This window comes from Mchenga conophoros, linkage group LG2 (genome assembly GCF_057382185.1).
Source record: "Mchenga conophoros isolate Kocher_MC1m ecotype Shallow Benthic linkage group LG2, M_conophoros_male_GT1.1, whole genome shotgun sequence".
Classification (NCBI taxonomy): Eukaryota; Metazoa; Chordata; class Actinopteri; order Cichliformes; family Cichlidae; genus Mchenga; species Mchenga conophoros.
In genome coordinates, this window is record NC_140527.1 from 23,268,678 (window position 1) to 23,291,102 (window position 22,425).

The following is a 22,425-nucleotide window of genomic DNA, read 5'->3' on the forward strand; positions in this document are numbered from 1 at the left end:
CACCCTTCGACCAGCCTCGGCCATTGTGAGGCCATGGTTTATCACATGATCCACAAGTGTTGCCCTGATTTCGTCAGGAACGTGTCTATGTGGTTGGCCTCTTCTTACCCGGTTTTGTCCTCGTCCTCCACCGATTCTCACCCCTCTTCCACAAGGCTGACGTTCCATGTTCTGCAGTTTTGTAGATTCAGTATGCACCTCATGCCTGTCTGTTGGTTTACACATTATATATATACTTGTAGAGTAGGGGATACTATAACGCGATTCACCTGTGACTGGGTAGAAGAGGCTTTTCATTGGTTGCAAGTAAGAGTAACACACACCAATTTTCATTAGTGTGAGATAAGGTTCACCTGAGAAAAGTAATTTATGGAGATTTTCATGGAAACTCCTTAAAAATAGGGTTTTCAAAATGGGTGTACAAATTGTTTGACAAGATGTTCAAAAATTTTGAGTGCACTGACACAAGCAATGAAATGAAGACTATTAGTTGTAAGGACAATGACTATTCAGGTGGCTGCAAGTATAAATAATTGTGACATTCATGATAAAAGCAAGGAGATAGTGATGAATAGCAAGTCAAAAGTGACCATTCTTTAGATATTTGTACTTACTCAACTGCTTCATGTCCAAAGGCATTTGGACCTGTTCATTACCTGCACCATGTTAGGCAGGTAATGTGGTATGTTTCAGTTACTTTTCTCTTCCCAAAAAGTTCATTTTGGTTTCATCTATCTTAGAACTGTTCAGGCTCTTTAAGATATTTTCTGACAAAGTCTCATGTGGCCTTCCTGTTCTTAAGTGTAACCCATATACTCAAGAATCCTCTGAATGTGTGTGTCCAATCTGTTGATTGCAGACAGTGATACTCCAACCTCCTCAAACGTGTTTTTGACTTGGCTAGATGCTGTGAAGAAATGAAGGAAAGAATTCTGCAATCATCCACTTTAGGTTTCCTCTGTAGTCTTTCTGACTACACTATACTATTATTCATTTGGACACTTCTTACGTTTTGCTATCTCTCTTTAATAGTTGATTTTTCTTCCTAAGAATAACCTCCCTCACTGGCACTGACATGTTTTCAGAACTCATGGTTCCAGTGAAGAGAGACCAAATGAGAGAGTTCAACGGTCAACTCCAGATCTTCTGCCTGCTTAATTTGTTACAAAATAACATGAAAAGAGGCCTCATCTGTGAAACTGCTTTAACTGTAGGATTACTGCCGAGCCTCTGAAAACTGGGGACTGTGTATAAAAATGTCTGAAATTCCTGAGCAGTTAATGAATACTTTTGTTAAGCTGCCTGAAGTAAAGGCGAAGGCCTGCATTTCAATCCCATCTTGATTGTTTGGTTTAAAATTCAGCTACAAAATGATTCAGAAAAAAAAAAGTTCTTTGGGGACCTAACTGTAAATCCAGAAATTAATTTACATGCGGTGATGATGTGCAGAGAGTGTGTGAAACTCCCACATGCCGGATTTATGTGTTGAGTATATGATGGTCATTAAATTCACAGTTGTGAACATAAACAGCAAATAGCTTACAATCCATTTGCTGATAAACTTAAGGGTCTCTTACATTTTTTTTACCATTTCATCATCAGATTTTGGAAGATAGCGTTTGGATGACGTTCAACAGCAAATCAAGAACCACGATGTGCTGGCACACAGAGTTAATTAATTACAAGTAGAAGAGGATGTGATCAGTCCCAGTGACTCTCACATGAGTGCTGCTGCAGATGCAGAGGCAGTGAATGTGAATGAAGGCTTCATTCCTGCAGGGACATGAAAGTCTGAGAGACACTGCTGTACCTCCAAGAAGAGGGACAAGGCAGAGGTTATGAGTAGCAGATGTGACATTACACAGATGCACATCCCTGGACATGATGACATGAGGATGAATAGCTTCTGTTTGGGCTTCCTTATGCGTCCTTTTCCACGTCTGCTTCGAATGGAAAACAGGAGCAGACGATGACGATAACAGCAAACAACACAAAAATGAGCACATCATTGTCATAGCAGTCATAGTACTCCAGGTGAGCCGTCATCCATGTACCAGCACAGAGCAGAGAGGTCACATCCCATTAGAGCCACCGTCCTACATTTAATCACTCTGCAAACGTCACAGGAGACAGGCAGTGGAAGTTTGACGTTTGGCAAGAGAGCTGGCATCCCGTGCCCAGAATAAGCCTCTCTCACACACACACACACACACACACACACACACACACACACACACACACACACACACACACACACACACACACACACATGACCCAACTTAAAACAAACCATAAGGGAGCCCCGTCACATCCATTCAGCAGTGAGCCACAGACAGCCAGGCCTGTTTATAAACACACACGTTGCGAGCTGTGAGCCTGTGCGCACATACAGCACATGGGTGTGTGGCTGGTGGTGATTATTCTTTGGGCCCTGGCCTTCAGCTCCAAATAGGCACAAACTTGGAAAAAACAAATAGCTGTGAATAAACAACGCGAAAACTGAAGTGCAGATAATAGAAAAACACTTCTTATGGACAAATAAAGGTCCTTTAGTTTAAGGCCAATTATTTGCTATTAATTAAGGCCCTGTATACAAATCAACAGCATGGCAGCGAGAAGCCGGAAGGCGAAAAAAAATGAATGGGAAACCTAATTGCAGCTGGTCATCGAACTTCCGCTTTAATGGAAACCCGAGGCCTCCCTCTTAATTGGATTTGAATCCCTTGTTTCCGCCAAGCGCGTGCACGCATATTGTGTTTAATAAGAGGAAACATGTGTGCCAGCCACCCCTGAACGGCCGCAGGTTTGCGCCAAATCAGAAAGCAACAAGAAGGTGCCGGGCCGTTTAGCAGAAAGCCAGGCGAGGCGATCGCTCGTCATCACTCTCCTGACATCCCATAATCCCATGAGAAAGATTTATGAGCTGACTGGCGAAGACAGCACGGAAAGCAATCTCTCAAACATGCGAGGAAAGAGACTGCGCAGGCTATTTCTATCAGTTTTGAGCGTCTTTTTCCAATAAAAGCCAGCAGGAACAGCAGCAGCAGGCCGCAGCCAGATCCGATCTGCTACACCCTCCTCCTCCCCCCCAGCCTGAAACCACGGCGGGTGTTTGAGATGCTTTGCAAGAAAACGACAAGTTAGGAAAGAATAAACACGAAGGCCGGGGTCCGACAGCAGGTTATATGATGACAGGGAACATGTGATTCCGGTTGGTCATAGTTCTCCATTTCCCGGCTGTTGTCAGAGATTTCCATCAGCAACCAAACCAACCGTGCTGTAAACACAGCCCTCATTTGTTTTCTCCTCAGAGCAATTACACCATGTGATTAAAAAACATTTTAAATAGAGCCTTTGCTGACTTTTATTTGTGTAAAGCGGATCTATTTCATGTCGAGCAGTAATGTAATAATCCCGAGCTGTCATTACAGACCCTTTTTCTTCCCCCTGTGCGCCAAACTCCATCTGATCCACGCATTTATGAGAACCAGACTATTGCGCACAACCTCACCGGGTACCACGAATAAGAACCCCACTTCTGTACCAAGGAAACGGGAGACGTGAGGGCGCTTTACGGAAAGCCTTCAAATTAATATAGGAAATGTTAGCTTCAGCAGACATGCAGAGAGTTTCACGGTGATATTTTACCTTCCAGATGGTCCGAGTTAACAGATCTAAATATTTGTGCCTTTCGCCTCCTTACAATATTTGACAGAATAAGTGTATTAACCTATGGGCCGTCTAAATAGGAGAGCATCTTAGAATGCAAATGAACGGCTTATTTGTTTAAAAAAAATGTCCTTTACATTACAACATTTACATTTGACGAAGATACAGGATAAATTCAAGCCATCAAATTTATTTTTGTCTTAAACGTTTAATTTTATTATTTAATATGAGTCGAAGATTACTGCCCAAATTTATGAACTGACCTAAGAATTTTGAATTTCTGAGGACAGTGAGGCGCGCAAACATGCTCCTACAGGCTGTTCCGAGACCAAAGTAACACACAGCAAAAAATATCCAACATCTATCGAGTCCTTTTACTTTTCTCTCAACGTTAAGAAACAAAAAGATATTTCAGATAAGCTTAATTCAGGTGCGTATTGAGCCAAATGGCTGCTTGTTTTGGTTCCAAAGTTCCAACGTCGAGCGCAAAAATACTGATTATGAAATGAATGTCATTATTTCACTCTTTATTATTTCACTTTATTCTCATTCGTTTCAGTTAATATGAATTTCAGGTTACATTAGAGTTTAGGTGGATGTCTACTACGGCGCGGGGCCGCACGTGAAGGAATGCGCGCTCTCCCCTCCTTCTCTATGACGCGCAGAGCGGAACCGGAGGAACGAGCTCTCTGTGAGAGAGGGAAGGCGAGAAGTTGATCCGGTTAAAGGGGGGAAATGTTGTAGTGAGAAGAGGCGTGCCAATAATCAGGGAGGTGTTTTTGATGCGGGCGCGCGTCTCGGAGAACACATGGGAACGCAGCGGTTTAATTACGCAGCGTCACGCGGAGCTCCCTGAGGTGCTGCGGCTGCTGGTGTTTGCTCTGCCTGTCCTCTTCTGAGCGAGCTAGGAGGCTGAACTTTGTGCGGGACGAAGTTAAAGTTCGGGGGAATACAGGAGCCGTACAGACGGTGTTTCCCACCAGGATGCAGGGACTGAGCTCCCGGGCTCACGCCTTTTCGGTGGAGGCGCTGGTCGGGAAGCCCTGCAAGAGGATTAAAGTGTCGGAGGAGCACGAGCCGAGCAGCGCTGACACCAGCGGCGATAGGAGCATCTTTCCCGGTGAGGACACTTTTGCTTAACCGCCGAGAGCACCCTGCTGCTTTTTATTTGAAGGACTTTTACGCACAATTTTGGGGGAAAAAACAGAAAACGCACAACTTTCTAGTTGCAAGGTTCAGTTGATTTTTCATCTTTAGGCCACATTTAAAGTTCTCAAAAATTAAAATTCTCATGATTTAGAATATATTCAATCAGTTAAAACTCAAGAGTTATCACGTGAACTTGCTTTTGAGGAATAGGGCTAAAATTAGCTCGCTCTAGGAACTTTAACATTCATGAAGTAAAATAAGATTTATAATATTACCAATTTTTAAAATTTCCCCAAATTAAAAGAGCTTCCAAAGTTCTGGCTTTCCATTAAATATAAAAAAAAAATAGACACATTTCTGTGTTTTTTCTCATTTCTCTTTTTTCACTCCTTTCCCCACTTTTCAGACCAGAATAAATATCCCATCAACCAGCTACAGAAAGCATGTCCGACACCGAGGAGGGGAGAGGACCCCTCAGCCTGTGACCCGCAGGGACAGACTGACAGATCACAGACTGAAGACTCTGACCCGAGCAGCGAGGAGAAGAAGCCGAAGGAGAGCGACTGTCGGCCGGACAGAGAGGTCCGAGTAGAGCTGCAGGGCTCCGAGCTGTGGAGGAGATTCTACGAGATCGGCACCGAGATGATCATCACTAAAGCCGGAAGGTAAAACATCTGCGCAAGAAAGACTAAATTCAAAGAAGTTCGTGTGAAGTCTTAGCCCCGCACAAGCCGTCTTCCTGCTGATTTTACCAACTTTAACCAGCTTTTTTATTTAAAACGTTTAAACTCCAACTGTATTTGCCTCCACGTTAACAAGCAAAGAGCTACAGCCGTTTTTCTGTAGATCACCAGATACAGTGCAGTCTGGCCGTTATGTTTTTAGTGCCACAGTTTGAGATTTTAGTTAAAACGACAGTTTAATCAGATACTTTATCTTAGTGCAATTTAAACCCGTCGGTTTAGTTTTCAGTCCGGGCCTCTGAAGGGGATTACCCCCGCAAATAAATTTAAAAAAGACTTGTCTACATTTTAATGATAACTGAAGGTGTGCTTCCTCATTAAAGCGTCTGTTGCAAATAAAATCCAACGTGGAGCGGGCTTATCAGGCTATGATAATTACATTAACTGTTCTGCGGTCACAGGTGCGGCTTTATCGAGGATTTTAAAACGCTCTATCAAGATACAACCAATCGGAGGCGAGCAGAAGAACAACAGTGTACAATAAGATCACTCCCTAAACTAACGAGGCAGCTATCATTAAACAAATTATGAGGTTCAGAACAAAAACTGAAAGTGGCTTTTCATCACGTGGAAATATGTCACTTACTTTTGCTTTTGTGAATTAACTCATATTCATGAACTAAACCGTTTTCTAAATCATTCTTAGCTAAGTATTTTACCCATATTTGCCGATCTGTAAGATCTCTTTTATGTGACGCATCGTTTGCACAGAGAAAACTTGTTGTTGGGAGTGTAATTAAGCTTCTATCTCAGGTTCGCAGAAAACGGGTTCTTGCTCAGATAAATGAGTTATTGGAACATGACTGCGCGCGGAAATCTAAGTTCCGTTTACTCAATCACCGACAACACGCGCTGTAAATCTCGGACAGTGACGACGCCCTCAGGGCCCCTGGAGGTCCCTGAACTTTCCTGTGAACCTGGCCGGCAGAAGCAGAAGCGTCTCGGCCTCTTCTTGTCTTTAAGACGTCGCTATAAACTGAAATCCGTGATGGCCAAATACGCATTTAACAGTTTTATTAAGCAGCTTTCATTAAAGAGATCAAACACGACTTCTCTCTTGTTATTTTTCCTCTCCTCTCATCAGGAGAATGTTTCCTTCTGTGCGCGTCAAGGTGCGCAATCTGGACCCTTGCCAGCAGTATTATATCGCGATGGACGTCATGCCCGTGGACTCCAAACGTTACAGGTGAGCGCCGATTTTTTTTTTATTCTTGTTGTTGTTGTTTTTTCCTTTTACTTACACGCGCTTTCCTCCACGCAGGTATGTGTACCACAGCTCGCAGTGGATGGTGGCTGGAAACACGGATCACTCCTGCATCTCGCCGCGGCTCTACGTGCACCCGGACTCCCCGTGCGCAGGAGAGACGTGGATGCGTCAGGTCATCAGCTTTGACCGAGTCAAGCTCACCAACAACGAGATGGACGATAAGGGACATGTAGGTAACCCACACGCTGCCTCCTGTTGCTCTTCTTGCTTTGGATAAGGATCAGATGCACTAAGATTAAAAGGGAGTTCGTTTTTAAAGCGTATGTGCTGAAGATCATTCTTTAATTTTTGTGTATTAGATCATGATATTAACAAATCTTTTTAATCATTTTTATGTGTTTCTGCGTGTTGCTTTTGCTTTTCTGACTGCGTTGAGAGTTTCAGTCCTTAAACTGCTCTCCTACACATTTGTAACATCGAGGGGAAACCTGGATATCTTAGAGGAAGGAAGGAAGCGGAAATACTTCTCAGCTCCAAAGTTTACCGCGAAAGATTTAGCAATCTGCAAATGTTGTGACCAGGGAGGCATCTGGAGGCTTTTCGACTCGATCCTGCTGTTTATACGTCCACGCTGGAACTTGTGTGTTTATGAAATTAATTTCATGTTTAAAAAAAAAAGAAAGAAAAGAAAAAAGACAAGAATAACTTTCTCGAAATCCACATCTCTCGTGGTCAGTGTAAAATCTCAAATGGACATTTTACGCATTTTTAATTAACTTTATTGTCTTCACTTTTTTTTCTTAACATATTGCTGTTTGTCAGTAAGTGCTGAGTTTATTTTAGAAAGCGTTTCCCTCCACTGTGAAACCTCATATATCACATTACCGTTTTTTTATTGGGCTTTTCTCCTGTGAAAAGAAATAGTCTAGATCAGAGGTGTCAAACATAAGGCCTGGGGGGCAGAATCAGCCCGCTGAAGACTCTAAGCCGGCCCATTGGGCAGCTATAGAAAATGGGAAGGAGTGGATAGAGTTTAAATTTCTATCTTTAATTTCATAAATTTTACAGCTTTTCCTATTAATAAAACCTCTCCACCTCCATCGCCTTTCATCATACAACATCACAGTAATTTACTAACAGATAAAGAGCTAAATTTACAGGAAAGTTACTGTTTCAAATATTAAATATCAAATAATATGAAAATTTTAATGAGTCCACAATAATTTAAAAAACAAAAACGTTTGTAATTACAGGATAGTCTGTTTATATTAAACTGTATTAAGAAGAGCTTTAGGCTTTATAATTACAGAACAGTGAACTATTATAGCCTTTTCTATGATTTTACACATTTATTATGTTGTTTCACCGACCCGGCCCATTTCAGATCACTTAACATCAAAGTGGACTGTATGTGGCCCTCGACGCAAAATGAGTTTAACACAGCTGCTCGAGATGTTAGGACCACAAATTTTTACAGTTGTGCTGTTACATTTACATGTTTATTTGTTTTGACTCTTTTCAGTGTTTTTAATCTACTTTCCCAAATATATATTAAAAAAATGATAATATTAATATTCCACCTCAAAAAATTGTGCTATAAAACCCCCAAACAACCTTCTAGGAGACCAGTTTTACTCCATGACAATATATGAGGAACAAAATAATTGTTTCATATATTTTGTTTTGTTCGCAAAGAGGTCACATGTAACCCATAGTGTATTACTAATAATTTGTCAGACCTTTGTTAGTAATATGACATATTTAACCATATTTGATGTTTTATTAGGTTTATTTGATGAAAGGCACATTTGTGCTAAATACTTTTATAAAACGTAGAGCTCTTCATAATTGTATTTTAAAGACTTGGATATTTCCTTTCATTATCCTGTTAATCATGTAACCTACTGTCGTGCACCAGAAGAAGATTTATATCTAAAACAGCCTGAAATCCACTTTTTTAATTTCCTTTTTTTAAGAATGAAATTTATTTTAAAATCTGTTTTACATTTAAAAAAAAACTACAAAGTACAGCAAAATTTAGTTTTTGCCAGAACTTTCTTTATTTTTTTGGATTGTTAGCACAAAAAATGGAAATGACAGATTTACAAAATTGCATTTTTTTTTATTTTAAAGGGTTTTTTTTATATAAAAAACAAAAAAGAACATGCAGCTGTAATACTTGACATGTCCGTTTCTGATCTGAAAGATGATTCCAAATTGATGTCCACCTTAAAAAATAAATAAATAAAAAGCCTTTCATTCTTCGTCTCATGATGCAGATCATTCTTCAGTCGATGCATAAATACAAGCCACGTGTGCACATCATCAAACACAACCCTCGCATGGACTTGTCTCAGATCCAGTCGCTGCCTGCTGACGGAGTGCACAGCTTCTCCTTCCCAGAAACAGAGTTCACCACAGTCACAGCCTACCAGAACCAGCAGGTAACACTCAGCAGCAGTGCTGAAATACTTCTCAATACTTCTCACAAACAGAAGGTTTGAGCTCAGAAACTAAGCGCACTAATGTTGGATTGTTTCTTTAATAAACATCTGACTTTTTCATGAATTGGAACATTAACAAAATGAAGTGATGTTTAATAAAGAAAAATCAGTCAGTGACTCTGTGTTACTACTGTTTGCCAGATTTGATCAAAAAACAGATGTTTAGCCTTTTCTTCCTTGGCACGGTTGTTATGATGATGTTCCAGTGAACAGCTCAGGCTGCTTGACCTCATAAAATGTCCACATTGTGAAGCCAGTGAGGCCCGGTTCCATGTGCTCGCAGCCAAATCATAAATTTGCAGTGTTCTGATTTTCTGCTGGTCCAATTGCTCAGAGAGGGTGTGTGTGTGTTCCCGTCGAGGGGACCTGACCCTGCTGTTGGCTACCATTCCTCCAGTAACAGAGCCCTCCGCAGGGACTGCCAGCTCTTTTCATCAGGGCTCATTTTACTATCAGTGAACGTGTTATTACAGAAACGCAGTAACGAGCTGTGACTGCGCCGACTGCAGCCGTCCACGGCCTATTAAAGCACAGGATAAAACCGAACGACCCTGAACCCCTTCTGCAAGAACCCCTGTTTGACATGGCTGATCGCCTTGGGTGCTGCTGGGAGATGCAGTCCCGCGGGGGTGCTCTGCCACTCTACTCTATTGTAAAAGCTGAGCTCATTGTTAGCTTAAGCACGTCAACCGTTGACAAATCCACTCTAACCCGTGTCTGTTCCTCTCCTCTGGGCCAGATTACAAAACTGAAGATCGACAGGAACCCCTTCGCCAAAGGCTTCCGAGATCCAGGAAGGAATAGGTATAGCAAACTCTCACTGAACGCTGAACATAAACACTTTTTATTTAGCTGAAAGTGCTCCACTAAAGGACCCAAGAGGGATTTAAAGTTCAACCACTGAAATCTGAAGCCACATAAAACCTACAAATAAAGCTGAGCTGAGTAGTGCAGAATTTCACACCTCTCAGTACCAAAATTTAAATACCTGGAATAACGTTTTTCATTGCTTTTACAGTATGTATAAATAAGTGTGTGTGTGTGTGTGTGTGTGTGTGTGTGCAGGGGAGTGTTGGATGGCCTGCTCGAGTCATATCCCTGGAGAGGCCCTTTCAGCCTGGACTTCAAGCCTTTCACCATACAGCTCCAAGGTAAAGTGCTCCAGCTCTATTTACTTCTGAGATTTGACTTTTTTACCGTGTTGATTCAGTGTCTTATTTTTTTCCTGTCCTGTCCGCTGACAGGGAGCTCAGGGTCGCCCACCAGCAGTGTGAAGAGCCTCCTTCCCGTCTCTTCATCTTCATCCCTTCACCCGCTGTCCTGCCAGGACGCCGCTGTCCACGCTTTCACTCTCCCCCTCTACAGCAAGACCTCCACCACCTCACCCAGCATTTCCCCTCTGCCCAGCAGAGCCTTCTCCTCCCTGGGAGCAGACAGACTGAGAGGCTTCTCCCCTCTGCCTCCTCTCACAGACCTCCCGCTGTTCTCTGCGCTGCAGGGGAAGAAACCGCCCCACTGCAGGGACCCGTGTCCTCACGAGTCCCCGGGGTCTCCTTGCCTACTCCCCTTACACTGCCCTCTCAGCCCTCAGAGCTCTCCTCTCCCCCCACATCTCTCAGACACTGTAAGCCCGTATTGCCTCTACCGCTACAGCTTCCCTCTGAACCCCCAGCTTGCAGCCATTTCCCGGCACCCCAAACTAGCCGAAGACACTACAGACTGTCTGCTGCGCCAGCCTCCCTGGCTCCCGACCACCAACCACTGCCTCTGACGGCTGGACGGCACTTGCGGGCTCCGGCCCATTGAGCATAACAATCCCAAAACTGAACACACAAAACAGAAAGGGCTGATCCTCCTTGATCCGACTGAGAGGAGAAATGTGGCTGTGGGGACTTCTTTGTATTTATAAACTCTTTTACACAAACGTGTTGGAGTTACCAGCACAAACAAGCGATCCCGAGGCAGATTGCGAGCAGCTCCTTTTCATTCTGCAATCTCGTCTAGAGCCAGAGAAGCCAAAAACGGAGTAAACAGAAACATTCCTGTTCAGGCAGGATGCAGATTTTTATTCGGGACAGATTGCTTTTGACAGTTCAGTCCACAGTTTTACTGCATCAAGGGCTGTAACAGTGTTACCAAAGAGCATCAGCAATGAGGTATGTAACAGAACTATTATAATGAACGTGTTTGTTAAACTGACCATAAGTGCCCATTAAAGTTTTTTCGTGCTTTTTGTTGAGCTCCACAACTTCCAAATGGTCTTTTTATACACTTTCAAACACGGCAGTGCACACATAGCACACGCATAATGACAGTTCTGCTTGAACATAAATGCCAAATGTATTTCAGAGTAAAGCACACATGCAGTATTGAGCAACAGGAAGCGAGTTTGAAGGAGACATGATGAAAGGGTGCACATTATGTTCCAATTATCTGCCGCTGTCCATTTAAAGTGAACAAAAGCATGTTTTGTGTTTTTGAATCTCTGCGTCAGGCCTGGCCACCCCTGACTAATAACATGAGCTCATCAGGTTTCTGTGTGATTTTTAGGGGAAGAACCACAGCTGCCAGAATCCAGGCAGCCAGTTTCCATTCCTGCATTTTATTACCAATAATAAGGCTAATCAGAGATGCATGGAGGTGAAATGGTTATTCAGTAGAGCCCTTTATTCGGAACAAGAGCTTTGCTCCCTGAAACAGTTTAAATCAGCTCTTTTCTTGATTGTTGTGTTGTTCAGAGTCAAATGAAAAGCTATCACTACCGTTGGCCAACACAACACAGTTGTTTTGGGGTTTTTTTTGCGTTCATACCAAATGGGGCACACCCGTTCAGCCACTGATGTGATAATTCCTGCCTTCAGCTCAGTCAGAAACCAGCACCCATTCATCCCTGTCTCTCTCCTCCCTCTCAGCAGAGCTAGGAACAGCAGTTTAGGAAAAGTGGGGAGGGAGGGAGAGGGAAATGGCCTGTTTCCCGACAAACGGTCATAACCAAACAGCAATTTACTTGTCACAGCCGAGCATGGCGGTGAGCTAATGTGAGCTGGACGTGGAAATAGCAGGAAGAAGTTAATTGAGGATCTCAGTAAGGGGATGGCCCGTGTTTTGGTGAATGGTCAGGTGCGCCGCTATCAAACAGCCTGCTCTTTGTCTGCAGACCAACATAATCTGGACAGGTTATTTGATACTGTCTGTCATTTCCATTTGGCCTGCATAGGACAATCATTTTAAACTCCCTTCTAATTCCTGATCTTTCAATTAGACAAATTGCTTTCATACCAGGAGGGCTGAACATTGCACCTGTCACTCTTCAGTGAAGCAGGCACACGCTTGTGGTAGATATTAGAAGGAAAAAGATAACATGAGCATGTGGGCCTAAATATGAGTGTGCTAAATTGAAAAAGATAAACAAGAGGTTTGACGCACATTCATAGAGTCTGAAATAGCTAAAACTGTGTTTGATAAAATTCGGTTAAATTCAGTGTTGCTTACATAGCACCAAATCATAACAACAGTCGCCTCAATGGGCTTTATATTGTAAGGTAAAGACCCTACAATAATAGAGAGAAACCCCAACAATTAAACAACCCCCTTTGCTGTGAGCACTTGGTGACAGTGGGAAGAAAAAACTCCCTTTTAACAGGAAGAAACCTCTGGCAAAACCAGGCCCAAGCTGGGGGCAGCCATCTACCATGACTGCACATTGTGAATTAATACATGAAGGAGCACACTTACACTGTAGGCTTATACTTGTTGGTTTCAGCATATAGCAGTGTTCATAGTATCATGTCTTACTACGTAAAGTCCACGATGAATGGTGTACCTGTAATGGTCAAAAAGCTGAACAGCTGTACCTCATCAATGTCCATCAAACAATTTTTCTGCCAATAGAAGGAGAAATATGCCGCTAGTCTATGTTCCACCTAGAAAAGGTGGATTTCAGAACTCGTTACAGCAGTAAAGTCAGAAAAGCAAGAAAAAACAGGATTTGTTTCGCTTCTCAGGAGGTAGAGCCAGTCATATGTCACTAGCAAAGCAGTGCAATACTTGTTTTCTTATGGTTAAAAACACCCCTGCAGCACGCTTATGGATAGATCCTGATCAGTACTCCGTGAATGGCTTATTTAGCAAGTCACAAATACGTGATAGTGGCAGTAAAGATTCAATTTAATTGTTTTTAAAGGTTTTACACTTTTACTGCCATTCGCTCATGCCATCTTGGATTGTTAATTTGGGGTTTGCGGGACTGCTCCGATTTTCCAAATTGGAATTTTTTTGTTTTATTGTTTTTAATTTTGTTTGATTTAAATTGTTCAAGATGAAAATTCTAACTGGGAATTGTAAATTCTGTCTTCCAATTTCATCTGGAAAGCAGAATTCATATAACAAATAAAAAAAATAAAAAATAAAAAAAAAAGCTACCTGGCTAACTGCAAAAGTATCCGGTCTTTAAGTCTGACGTTATCAACTGTTTCCGGGTCCAAACTCCACTTCAGGTCCCAAAGTCAAACTAACACTGCAGCATCACTGAGAGCTAAAAACTGTTTAAATTCTTTCATCTTTAATAAAATGATCAGTGTGGCTGCTCTACCAGGTGTAACAATTAAGTTTAACATCCAGGCATCCATGAAAACAGAATTTATTAAATTTAATGGCGTTAGAAGTTAACAGGAAGTTAGCTCGCTAGTTTCCACTTAACATAATATACCATGTTCTGACTGAGAGACTTCTGAAAAAATTAAGACATACAGCTCTGCTTCCGACATAAATAAGGACAGGAAACTAAACAGCAGTGACGTTTGCTGGGATACTGAATTTGGGCTAGCTGTCTACACAGCTATGGTTAGCATAATATAAACACATTAGCACAGTGAAGCTGGAGGATGAACGTTAACTTTTTTCCACTCGATAAGTTAACGCGGGTGTTCCCGATGGTTAGGGACAAATGCGATCGCATGGCAGGATGCTGTAAACGGACCAAACTTCAGTCAGAAGAACAACAGAGATAATCCATTCACAATAAGGGGTTAGTCATTAATATACTGCCGTGTGAGCTGGGCTGTAGTTACATTGTAAGGTTTTTAAAACGAAGCTTTAAAATGAACAGTGGTAATAAAAACCGAGATAGGCCGACAGTTATCAATACCTTTTTTAGGGGCTTGTTCAGATTAAATAGAACCTTAATAAACATAGAGTAGTTTGGACCCGGAAGCAGGGTTCTTACATGATTAGCTTAGGTTATCTTAGCTTCGTTTAGCTTAGCATAAAATTGGAAACTTGGAAGAATATAAAAGCAACAATAGTTCCTTCGACTCTCAGTAATGAGAGTTACATGTATTTACAGATTATAATTTAGCAGGATATTACTTGGCTAGTTAAAGAAACCGTGTTTTAAAACCACTTAAAAGATGGATGTGTATTGTATGTAGGCTAAGTCTATAAGAAAATGGCCCTTAGCTCCCTCGTTAAACACTTTCCTGGTGACTTCATGGGCTGAGTCGCTAGTTTTATATACAGAAAAAATATGAAATTCACTTTGTGAAATCTGATTATAATTTAAGACAGAAAGGACAAATTAGTTTGCTCATTGACTTGTAAATCTTAAGTCGTTGACAATTTGTTAGCTCTTAGGCTAAGAACTTGTCAACAAGTTCTAACAACTTGTCAATCACAAGTCATTAGCCAAAGACTGTGTGGTGTCCCGTGCTCTCCCGTTATATCCGCTTTCAATATGGCGATGTGAAAAAGTTGAGCTCAAGGCTTTATAAATTTACTAACCAGTGGGTGACATCACAGGATCTACTATCCATCTTTTTGCTGTGTTGGTTAGACCCCATAGCGTGTTGAAGGTAACAGCTGGGTTAACCTTTCATCAACTTGTGGAAGAATATCCATATCTGCCCATTCATCCGCTCTATGAATTTGCCTTATACTGAGTCAGCATAATCCTCTGGTTGAAATAACATGGAGGCTGCGCTTATGAAACAACAGAAAGGGTGGCTTGTGTTTTTTTTGTGTGTTGATTTTTTCTGGACTGTTCCACTGTGATTGACAGGCAGTAAAGGGAAAGAAATGTGACCCCGAAGTCATTTGTTTCCAATCATGTGAAATGGCATCCTGAAACAGGAGAGAGGCTCAGCAGAGAGTCAGAACGTGTAAGTATACTCTGCCTTCATTAGATTAAAAAACATGAAACACACACACCACTAACACGTGTATGCCAGTTAATAATAGTTGCCATACACCCACTTACACACACACATATGCTCATTCAGCTTAAACGCCCTGCAGCCAAACTCGTGTTCACCTCTGCGTGTCTCTCGTGAAGGTTTATACTGGACCCTATTTTCTCTGCAAATTCAATAAAAGCTGGTTATTTATCAGGTCAGATTATGGGACATGACTGAGCTCAGCTGTAAAGTTAAAAGTGAAACCAGCTGTGGCTGAAATTGAATTACACTCTGTGAGTAATGTGAAAAGCAAGAGCAGTTTAACAGTTATTAAGCACTCCTCTACCGCCCCATCGACCGGGCGTACGCTGCACAGTTACAGTGAAAGTGCTCCTCTCCTCCTCTCTGTGATCGTTATCTCCCTCCTAGTTACAGATATAGTCCAAAACCTCTTCTCTGACGCAGCGCAAGAAGTCTCAATGAGTTAGATTTCTATTTATATGCACGTGTATACCTTTCAGTACGGCCACACGTGTGCGTAGACGGGGGTCATGGGGGCTTCACTTTGGCATGTGCTCCCTGACAAGCCTCTGTCTTACAGGAGCAGAGGTTAGATGAGTGGAGGACAAACTATTTTAACATGTGGTCTGGCAGCTGGCCTCCATGTTTGTGTGTGTGAGTTTTGGGGTTTCCTCTGCATGTTCCATCTGGGCCTCAGACTCATGCCATTCTTCAGAAAAAGTGTTAATCACCCAACCAGTTCTTGCATTCTCCCTCATTTCCCAAATTTATACTTAAGATCATTTCTCCCAGTCCATGTATCATGCTTTATCTTTGGATCTCCTAATTTAAGAAGCCCCCCAAAAAAGGGATTCAACATAATTAACACACTTGCAGCTATGTGACAGTGCATTCATTTAGCTAAAGCACTTTCTGCACAAAGATTGTCCAAAAAACACGTTCTACCCTTTATTATATGCAGCTCCACTCCTCCTGGGAGAAAGTGTGTGTGTTTGCTAATTCCTCCCCTTGTCTGTTAGGCTAAAGTGTGATTCTACAGGTGTGTGTGTGTGAGAGAGAAAGAGTCTCTGGCATTGGTTTTATTTAATACAAGCCATCAACCCCTTTGGAACAAGAGATGTGAGATATTCTTTTTCTCTTTGCCCCTATCTCTGGCAGAGGGATAGATCGTTCTTACCTCTTTTTGCTTCCTGTGTATGACAGGTTATCACTCCTGGGACAGATACAGAGGGGGGAGAGGGGGAAATAGGAATAGAGGCAGAGAGTGATTGAGTGAGAATGATGCTCCGTGGCTGATGTATCGGATGGCAGATGAGAGGATGAGGCGAGGGTGTGGGGTGGAGAGAAAAAAGTGATTTAGCACCAGGCTGTACTCTCCTCTCCTCTTATCCAAGCCTCTGCTTCTTTCATGTCTCAACCAAGGGTTGACCCGCCTGCTGCCCCAGATGGTGCTGTCTGTCTGGGCTGCCTTCTACAGGATGTGCCCCTCTCACCCCCACATCCACAGACCTATACTTGTATAATTGATTTCAGGGGGGAAAGGCCGTCTTTCTCTTGTGTTTCACACACACACACACACACACACACACACACACACACACACACACACACACACACACACACGTGGACAGCTTGCCAACAGCTAGTGCCCCCGGTGCACACACACACATACACGCGGCCGGCGCTGTGCGCTGTCAACGCTAATTCAATTTGAGACGCGGAAGTGTGACTAACAGCAGACCTGCAGAGTATTTTACCATATGCACCACACACACACACACACACACACACACACACACACACACACACACACACACACACACACACACACACACACACACACACACACACACACGCAATCCTCACACACAAAGCTCTGCCACATCCACTGCTATAACAACGTTATTCCAGAAGCAGAAATCCTCGGTAGATCTCTCTTCCTGTTTCCCTCGTTGTCAAGAATACAACCTTCTTGTCAACAACTATCGACAAACACCTTATTAACCGATTCATCCTCACTGCCTACGCCAGAATCACCTTACCAGCAAAGCGATACGTGGCTAATACACAAGAGACGACAAATAACGAGTGAGGAACAAATCAGGAGCAACCCTAGAGTCAGGGAGTCATTCATCAGTGCTTCCCTAATAATTATTAAATGTACTTAGTGACCCGTGCAGTTCATAATAATCAATAAAAAGCATGTTTTAAGACTCAACTTGAAGGCAACGACTGACTTCACTGACCCAGTTTCCTTGGGCAGGTTGTTGCAGAGCCCCCAGGCCCTGACTTCAAATGCTCTCTTTTCATTTTCAGCCAGGCCCCTAAAAACTCTGCCCATGGCTCTCAGGATACATACTGGTTCATATGGTAGTAAGAGGTGAGACGTGTAGGCGGGAGGAAGACCATGAAGGTCCTTGATACTAATCAATAAGCTCTTACAATCAGTTCTAAAACAAACAGGGAGGCAGCGTAAAAATGCCAGTGATGTCATCCTGTTTCTTTGTTCTAGTTAAAAGTTAAAAATCTAGCAGATAAATTCTGTATAATCTGCAGTTTTCCGTAGGATGGTTGGGGGTGGAGTTATGGCTTGACCACTGACTAATCAACAGTTATTAGATAATTTATTAATCACTATCTAGGATAACATTATGGAGTTTTTTTCAGTGTCCTTTTTGTAAAGTGTTAGCAAAGGATGCTTTAGATGCCAAATGCAATAAAGATTTCTCATATTTGATTGTATTTCAGTGTGCCCAACCCTTTACAGGAAAATAAAGCATTTAGTTCAGTTTTAAGGCTTTAATATGGTAAGGCATTACAGAGAAAATGCAAACAATCAGATGATCCCTGCAAGTAATCACGTGGTGACAGCGGGAAGGAAAAACTCTTTAACATGAAGACACCTCTGGCACAGCTGGACTCAGCTGGGGTGGGATTAGGCTAGCATGATGTAAGCACTCGATACATTAAGAAGCTATAAAGTAACAATAGTAGCACAGCAGATAAATTAAATAGTGCACAAGTATCAGGACTCAACATAAAGCACATAAAGTGAATTTGATGTGACTGACAGGAGTTTAGCGGGTATGTGGTGCAAAATGAAATTGTTGGGGTGACCTAACTTCTATAGAGGTGCAGTGGTGTAGTGGTTAGTAGTGTCACCGCACAGCCCGGGGCCTTTTTGCATGGAGTTTGTATTTAGTATTTATTTATTTATTGTCATTGTCAGAGAATAATGAAATTGCATTTGGGGCTTCCGTACAACCCGTAAATAAAATAATGAAGAAAATAATAAATACCCCTTAAAACCCAAGTGTAAATATTTAACCCAGTGTGACTCCAGTGCAATAAGACAATCCTTAGCAACAACATGAGAACATGACAAGTAAACATGAGAACCTGACAAGTAAGTTCAGTGCTATTAAGAAGTTGGATATGGTTATTGTCCGTGAGAGGGGGTCAGAGAGTTCAGGAGCCTCACAGCCTGTGGATACAGGCTGTTGGCCAGTCTGGATGTTCTGGCCTGTATAGACCTGTACCTTCTCCCTGAGGGCAGCAGGTGGAAAAGGTGGCGCGCAGGGTGATGTTGGTCCCGCAGAATACTGTGCACCCGTCTCAGACATTGTATGCTAACCCTGTGTCTGTGGGGGTTCTTTGCAACTTCCTCCCACAGTCCAAAGACATGTACGGAGTCAGGCTAACTGATGATTCTAAATTGGCTGTAGGTGTAAATGTGAGTTTGAATGGTTTTCTGTCTCTCGCTGTGTTAGCCCTGTGACAGATCAGCGAGCTGTCCAGGTTCCACCAAGCTTCTCTTGCTCTGTGACAGCTCTGCTAGGCTCAAACAACCTTGGACAAGTGGAAGAAGATGAATGGACCAGATTCTGGTCCACCAGATTCTCCACTAAGGAAAATCGCATCCATATTTCTAACATATTCTTCCCAAAAGTGTCGAGTTTATTACTTTAATGTGTTAAATTCTGCAGTTTGGCTAACAGAGCAAATCAGAAAAAGAAAAAAAGTATGATGAATTATGGTTATTATTTTTTAACACATGGTCTTCCAATTTGTTTGATTTTTATCAATTATAACGTCAAACGCAGATTTGGAAGCTTAGCACATACAGTCAAGGATGCATGTCTGAGCTGAAGAGCTGTTTCAGTGTAAGAGATATCAGGGTGGATGATGGGGTGAGGTGAGGGTTAAGTTGGGGGGGTTAACAGCGCTGGTAGGATCAGGTGTGTGCCTGACAGAGGTTGTGAGAGGGGTGTGTGAGCAGGAGATCAGTTAAATCTTAATGAAGCGTGCTTTACAGAGCAGGGATGGACAGGGTCAGCTGCATTGGGTGTATGTGTGTGTGTGAGACGGTAAAACTGATTAAAAGCAGCGTTTACACGTCTGACAGGATACAGTGGTCAAGAGGTGAGTGGAAACCCAGGGAAACCGTGGTCTGGAACGATTAGACACACACACACACACACACACACACACAGAGCAGCAGCTGGGCAAAGCCCTGAGCAGCAGCGATTGGTCACACACGACCATCGATATCTGAGTAGAACCAATCAGCTCGGCTTCCTGTGTTTGACCTGACCCTTCACGCGTGGTAATTGAATATTTAAAATGGGAAGCTGAGAGGTGGAAGGAAGACAAGCAGAGGAGAGGAGGAAAAGGAGGCCGCGCTGCACTTTTCCATGTACTGTGCCACCTTAAATATCGGTCTTCTTACCATCCACACTCAAAAAAGATGAGCGTAAGACACGTGATGGGCAAATGTGGTCTTCACTGAAAAAGTATGTGTTATATTTAAAACTGCAGATGTTACGTTTATTTACATTTCTCAGCATTTTGATTTAATCACAGTACACTCTAAAAGTACAACATCAGGATTTTATAATGGTTTAAATAATAAAAACTGATCAAACAATTAAATTATTTTTTTGCATTCATGTTGCAAATCAGAGATTTCTTAAAAACAGCTTAACATTAAGTTTCCTGTAAGAAACTAGATTAATTTAATTTAATTTAAATTAAACGATAAATGATTGCTAATTATTTCATTAGGTATTAGTTCATTTTTGTTTCTTTGCGTTCGTCACCACTGTATGGTTTTTGAACAATAACAAAACTGCATTATTAAAACAATTTGTACTGAAACTTATCCTGGAACAATTAAATGATTATTAAAACATCTTTGTTTATATAAACCTGTGTTATCCAAGTACAACAAGTTTTTTTTATAATAAGTACCATATTTTTTAGCACTTTCAAGGGAACTATCAGGAAGTTATCAACTCTTTAGAGATCCATTAATTCGTTTTTTCCTTCTATTTAATTCTCCAGAAAATAATTTGGGACTTTTTGGTATTCATCTCTTCCTGCTGAATCCAGTTTATGACTCTTTAAACTCGCTGTTTCATATCCTGCACATGAATCATATGGAAGTCTAACCAATCCTCCCTGTTGCAATTAGTTTTTTTTCGCTGAGCCAGCATTTGTGGCTTTGAGCAGCTTTTCATCCACCAACACAGACATGCAGACACACACCCTGTGCACAAGCAGAAGGGTCAGCCACAGGGACACAACCCACAGCCCACCAGATCCCTTCCTGTCAGCAAGTGGCACTCCTGTAGGAACCTGGACAGGGAGGTGTTGACTGGAGGGGAGAGCTGCTAGGTATCAACACCTGACACACACACATACAAACACAGGCTTCTCCCTGCGGTGTTGCTCACACAGGAGTTGTCTCCTGCACATCTGGTGAAAACATCCCTTGCACATATGTTGAGATGCACACAGTGGAGGGGGCAGGCGGTTAAAGACTCTCCCAGCTTTAATCATGTTGAAAGAAAAGAGACGGCCATTGAGGGTTAAAATTAGATTTGAAACACACACACAAAAGTATCAAATACATTTTGTGGTTCTTACCACAAAAGGAACACGGAATTTGAATTTTAGACCCCCAAAAAAACGGTGGAGAAAAAAAATGACTGACAGCTGTTGGATCACAGAGGTCAGTGGAAAATAAGAAGAACTGAGGACTTAAAGGAGCGGGTGCGTGCTCAAACGTACTGCAGACCTCAAACTCATCAAAGTGTCTGGAAGCAAGCGCAAACAAGAGACTCGTGTCAGTCTGCGAGCACTGATGATGATGATTGTGGATGTAGTTAAGTTTGTGCTGATGATGATTAGGAGGGACACAAAAGAGGTCAGAGGTGACCGAGTGTCACTCCGGAGAGCTCCCCTCGCTACAGGGTTGCGAACGTGTTCATATGAAGATATATGTGTGTGTGTGTTAGGACGGCACCTGTAATGGCTCCCAGCTGGGATGTGCCTCCCTCCCAGAGATACACTGTGTGTGTGTGTGTGTGTGTGTGTGTGTGTGTGTGTGTGTGTGTGTGTGTAATGAGGTACTGGCATGCGAGTGGCAGAAGGCTGCTTCCTCTACAGGTGACACCTTTGACCTCTCATCTGTTCCCTGTTGAAGAAGAGAAAGAGGGAGGGGCACGCAGAAAAATGGAGAGACCGAGAGGAATGTGTGCTGCATACTTCATCCAAAACACAAAATGACAAGGACAACAACAACAACAAAAAAGTGACAAGGATGAGATTTTGCAATACTTTTAATGACTTTGCGTTTGTGAATAGCAGTGCGGTGTGAGCCTTTGGAGTGGTTACTGCTACATGAAGAAAATTCTATTAAATACTCAAGGAAACTATTTCACCTGGAGAATTTTGTATTACGACAGCAAAGCTGACACTGGAAGCAAAAAACAAAAGTGTCAACACCGTCAGCAGTAGCAGTAAAAGTACACCCTTACAATATCCATTCAGTTAGGAAATAAATTAGTACATAAATAAATATATTACTTTGCTTTGCATTATATACACATGCAACATAACCAGCTTAGACTGAGGTAATAGCTGTACGCACTTGCAGGACTGAAAGCCTGCTTTCTTAT

General features: G+C 42.3%; 1 protein-coding gene across 1 annotated transcript; it reads left to right on the forward strand.

Annotated features, from left to right (window-relative positions):
* Positions 1–4,503: 4,503 nt before the first annotated feature.
* On the forward strand, positions 4,504–11,520 carry tbx22 (T-box transcription factor 22). Its single transcript, XM_085247786.1, has 8 exons — positions 4,504–4,789; positions 5,225–5,483; positions 6,646–6,747; positions 6,823–6,997; positions 9,048–9,212; positions 10,012–10,076; positions 10,338–10,423; positions 10,517–11,520. Exons 1-8 carry the CDS (start codon positions 4,654–4,656, stop codon positions 11,041–11,043), a joined length of 1,515 nt encoding a protein of 504 aa, XP_085103912.1. The 5' UTR covers positions 4,504–4,653; the 3' UTR covers positions 11,044–11,520.
* Positions 11,521–22,425: the final 10,905 nt, after the last annotated feature.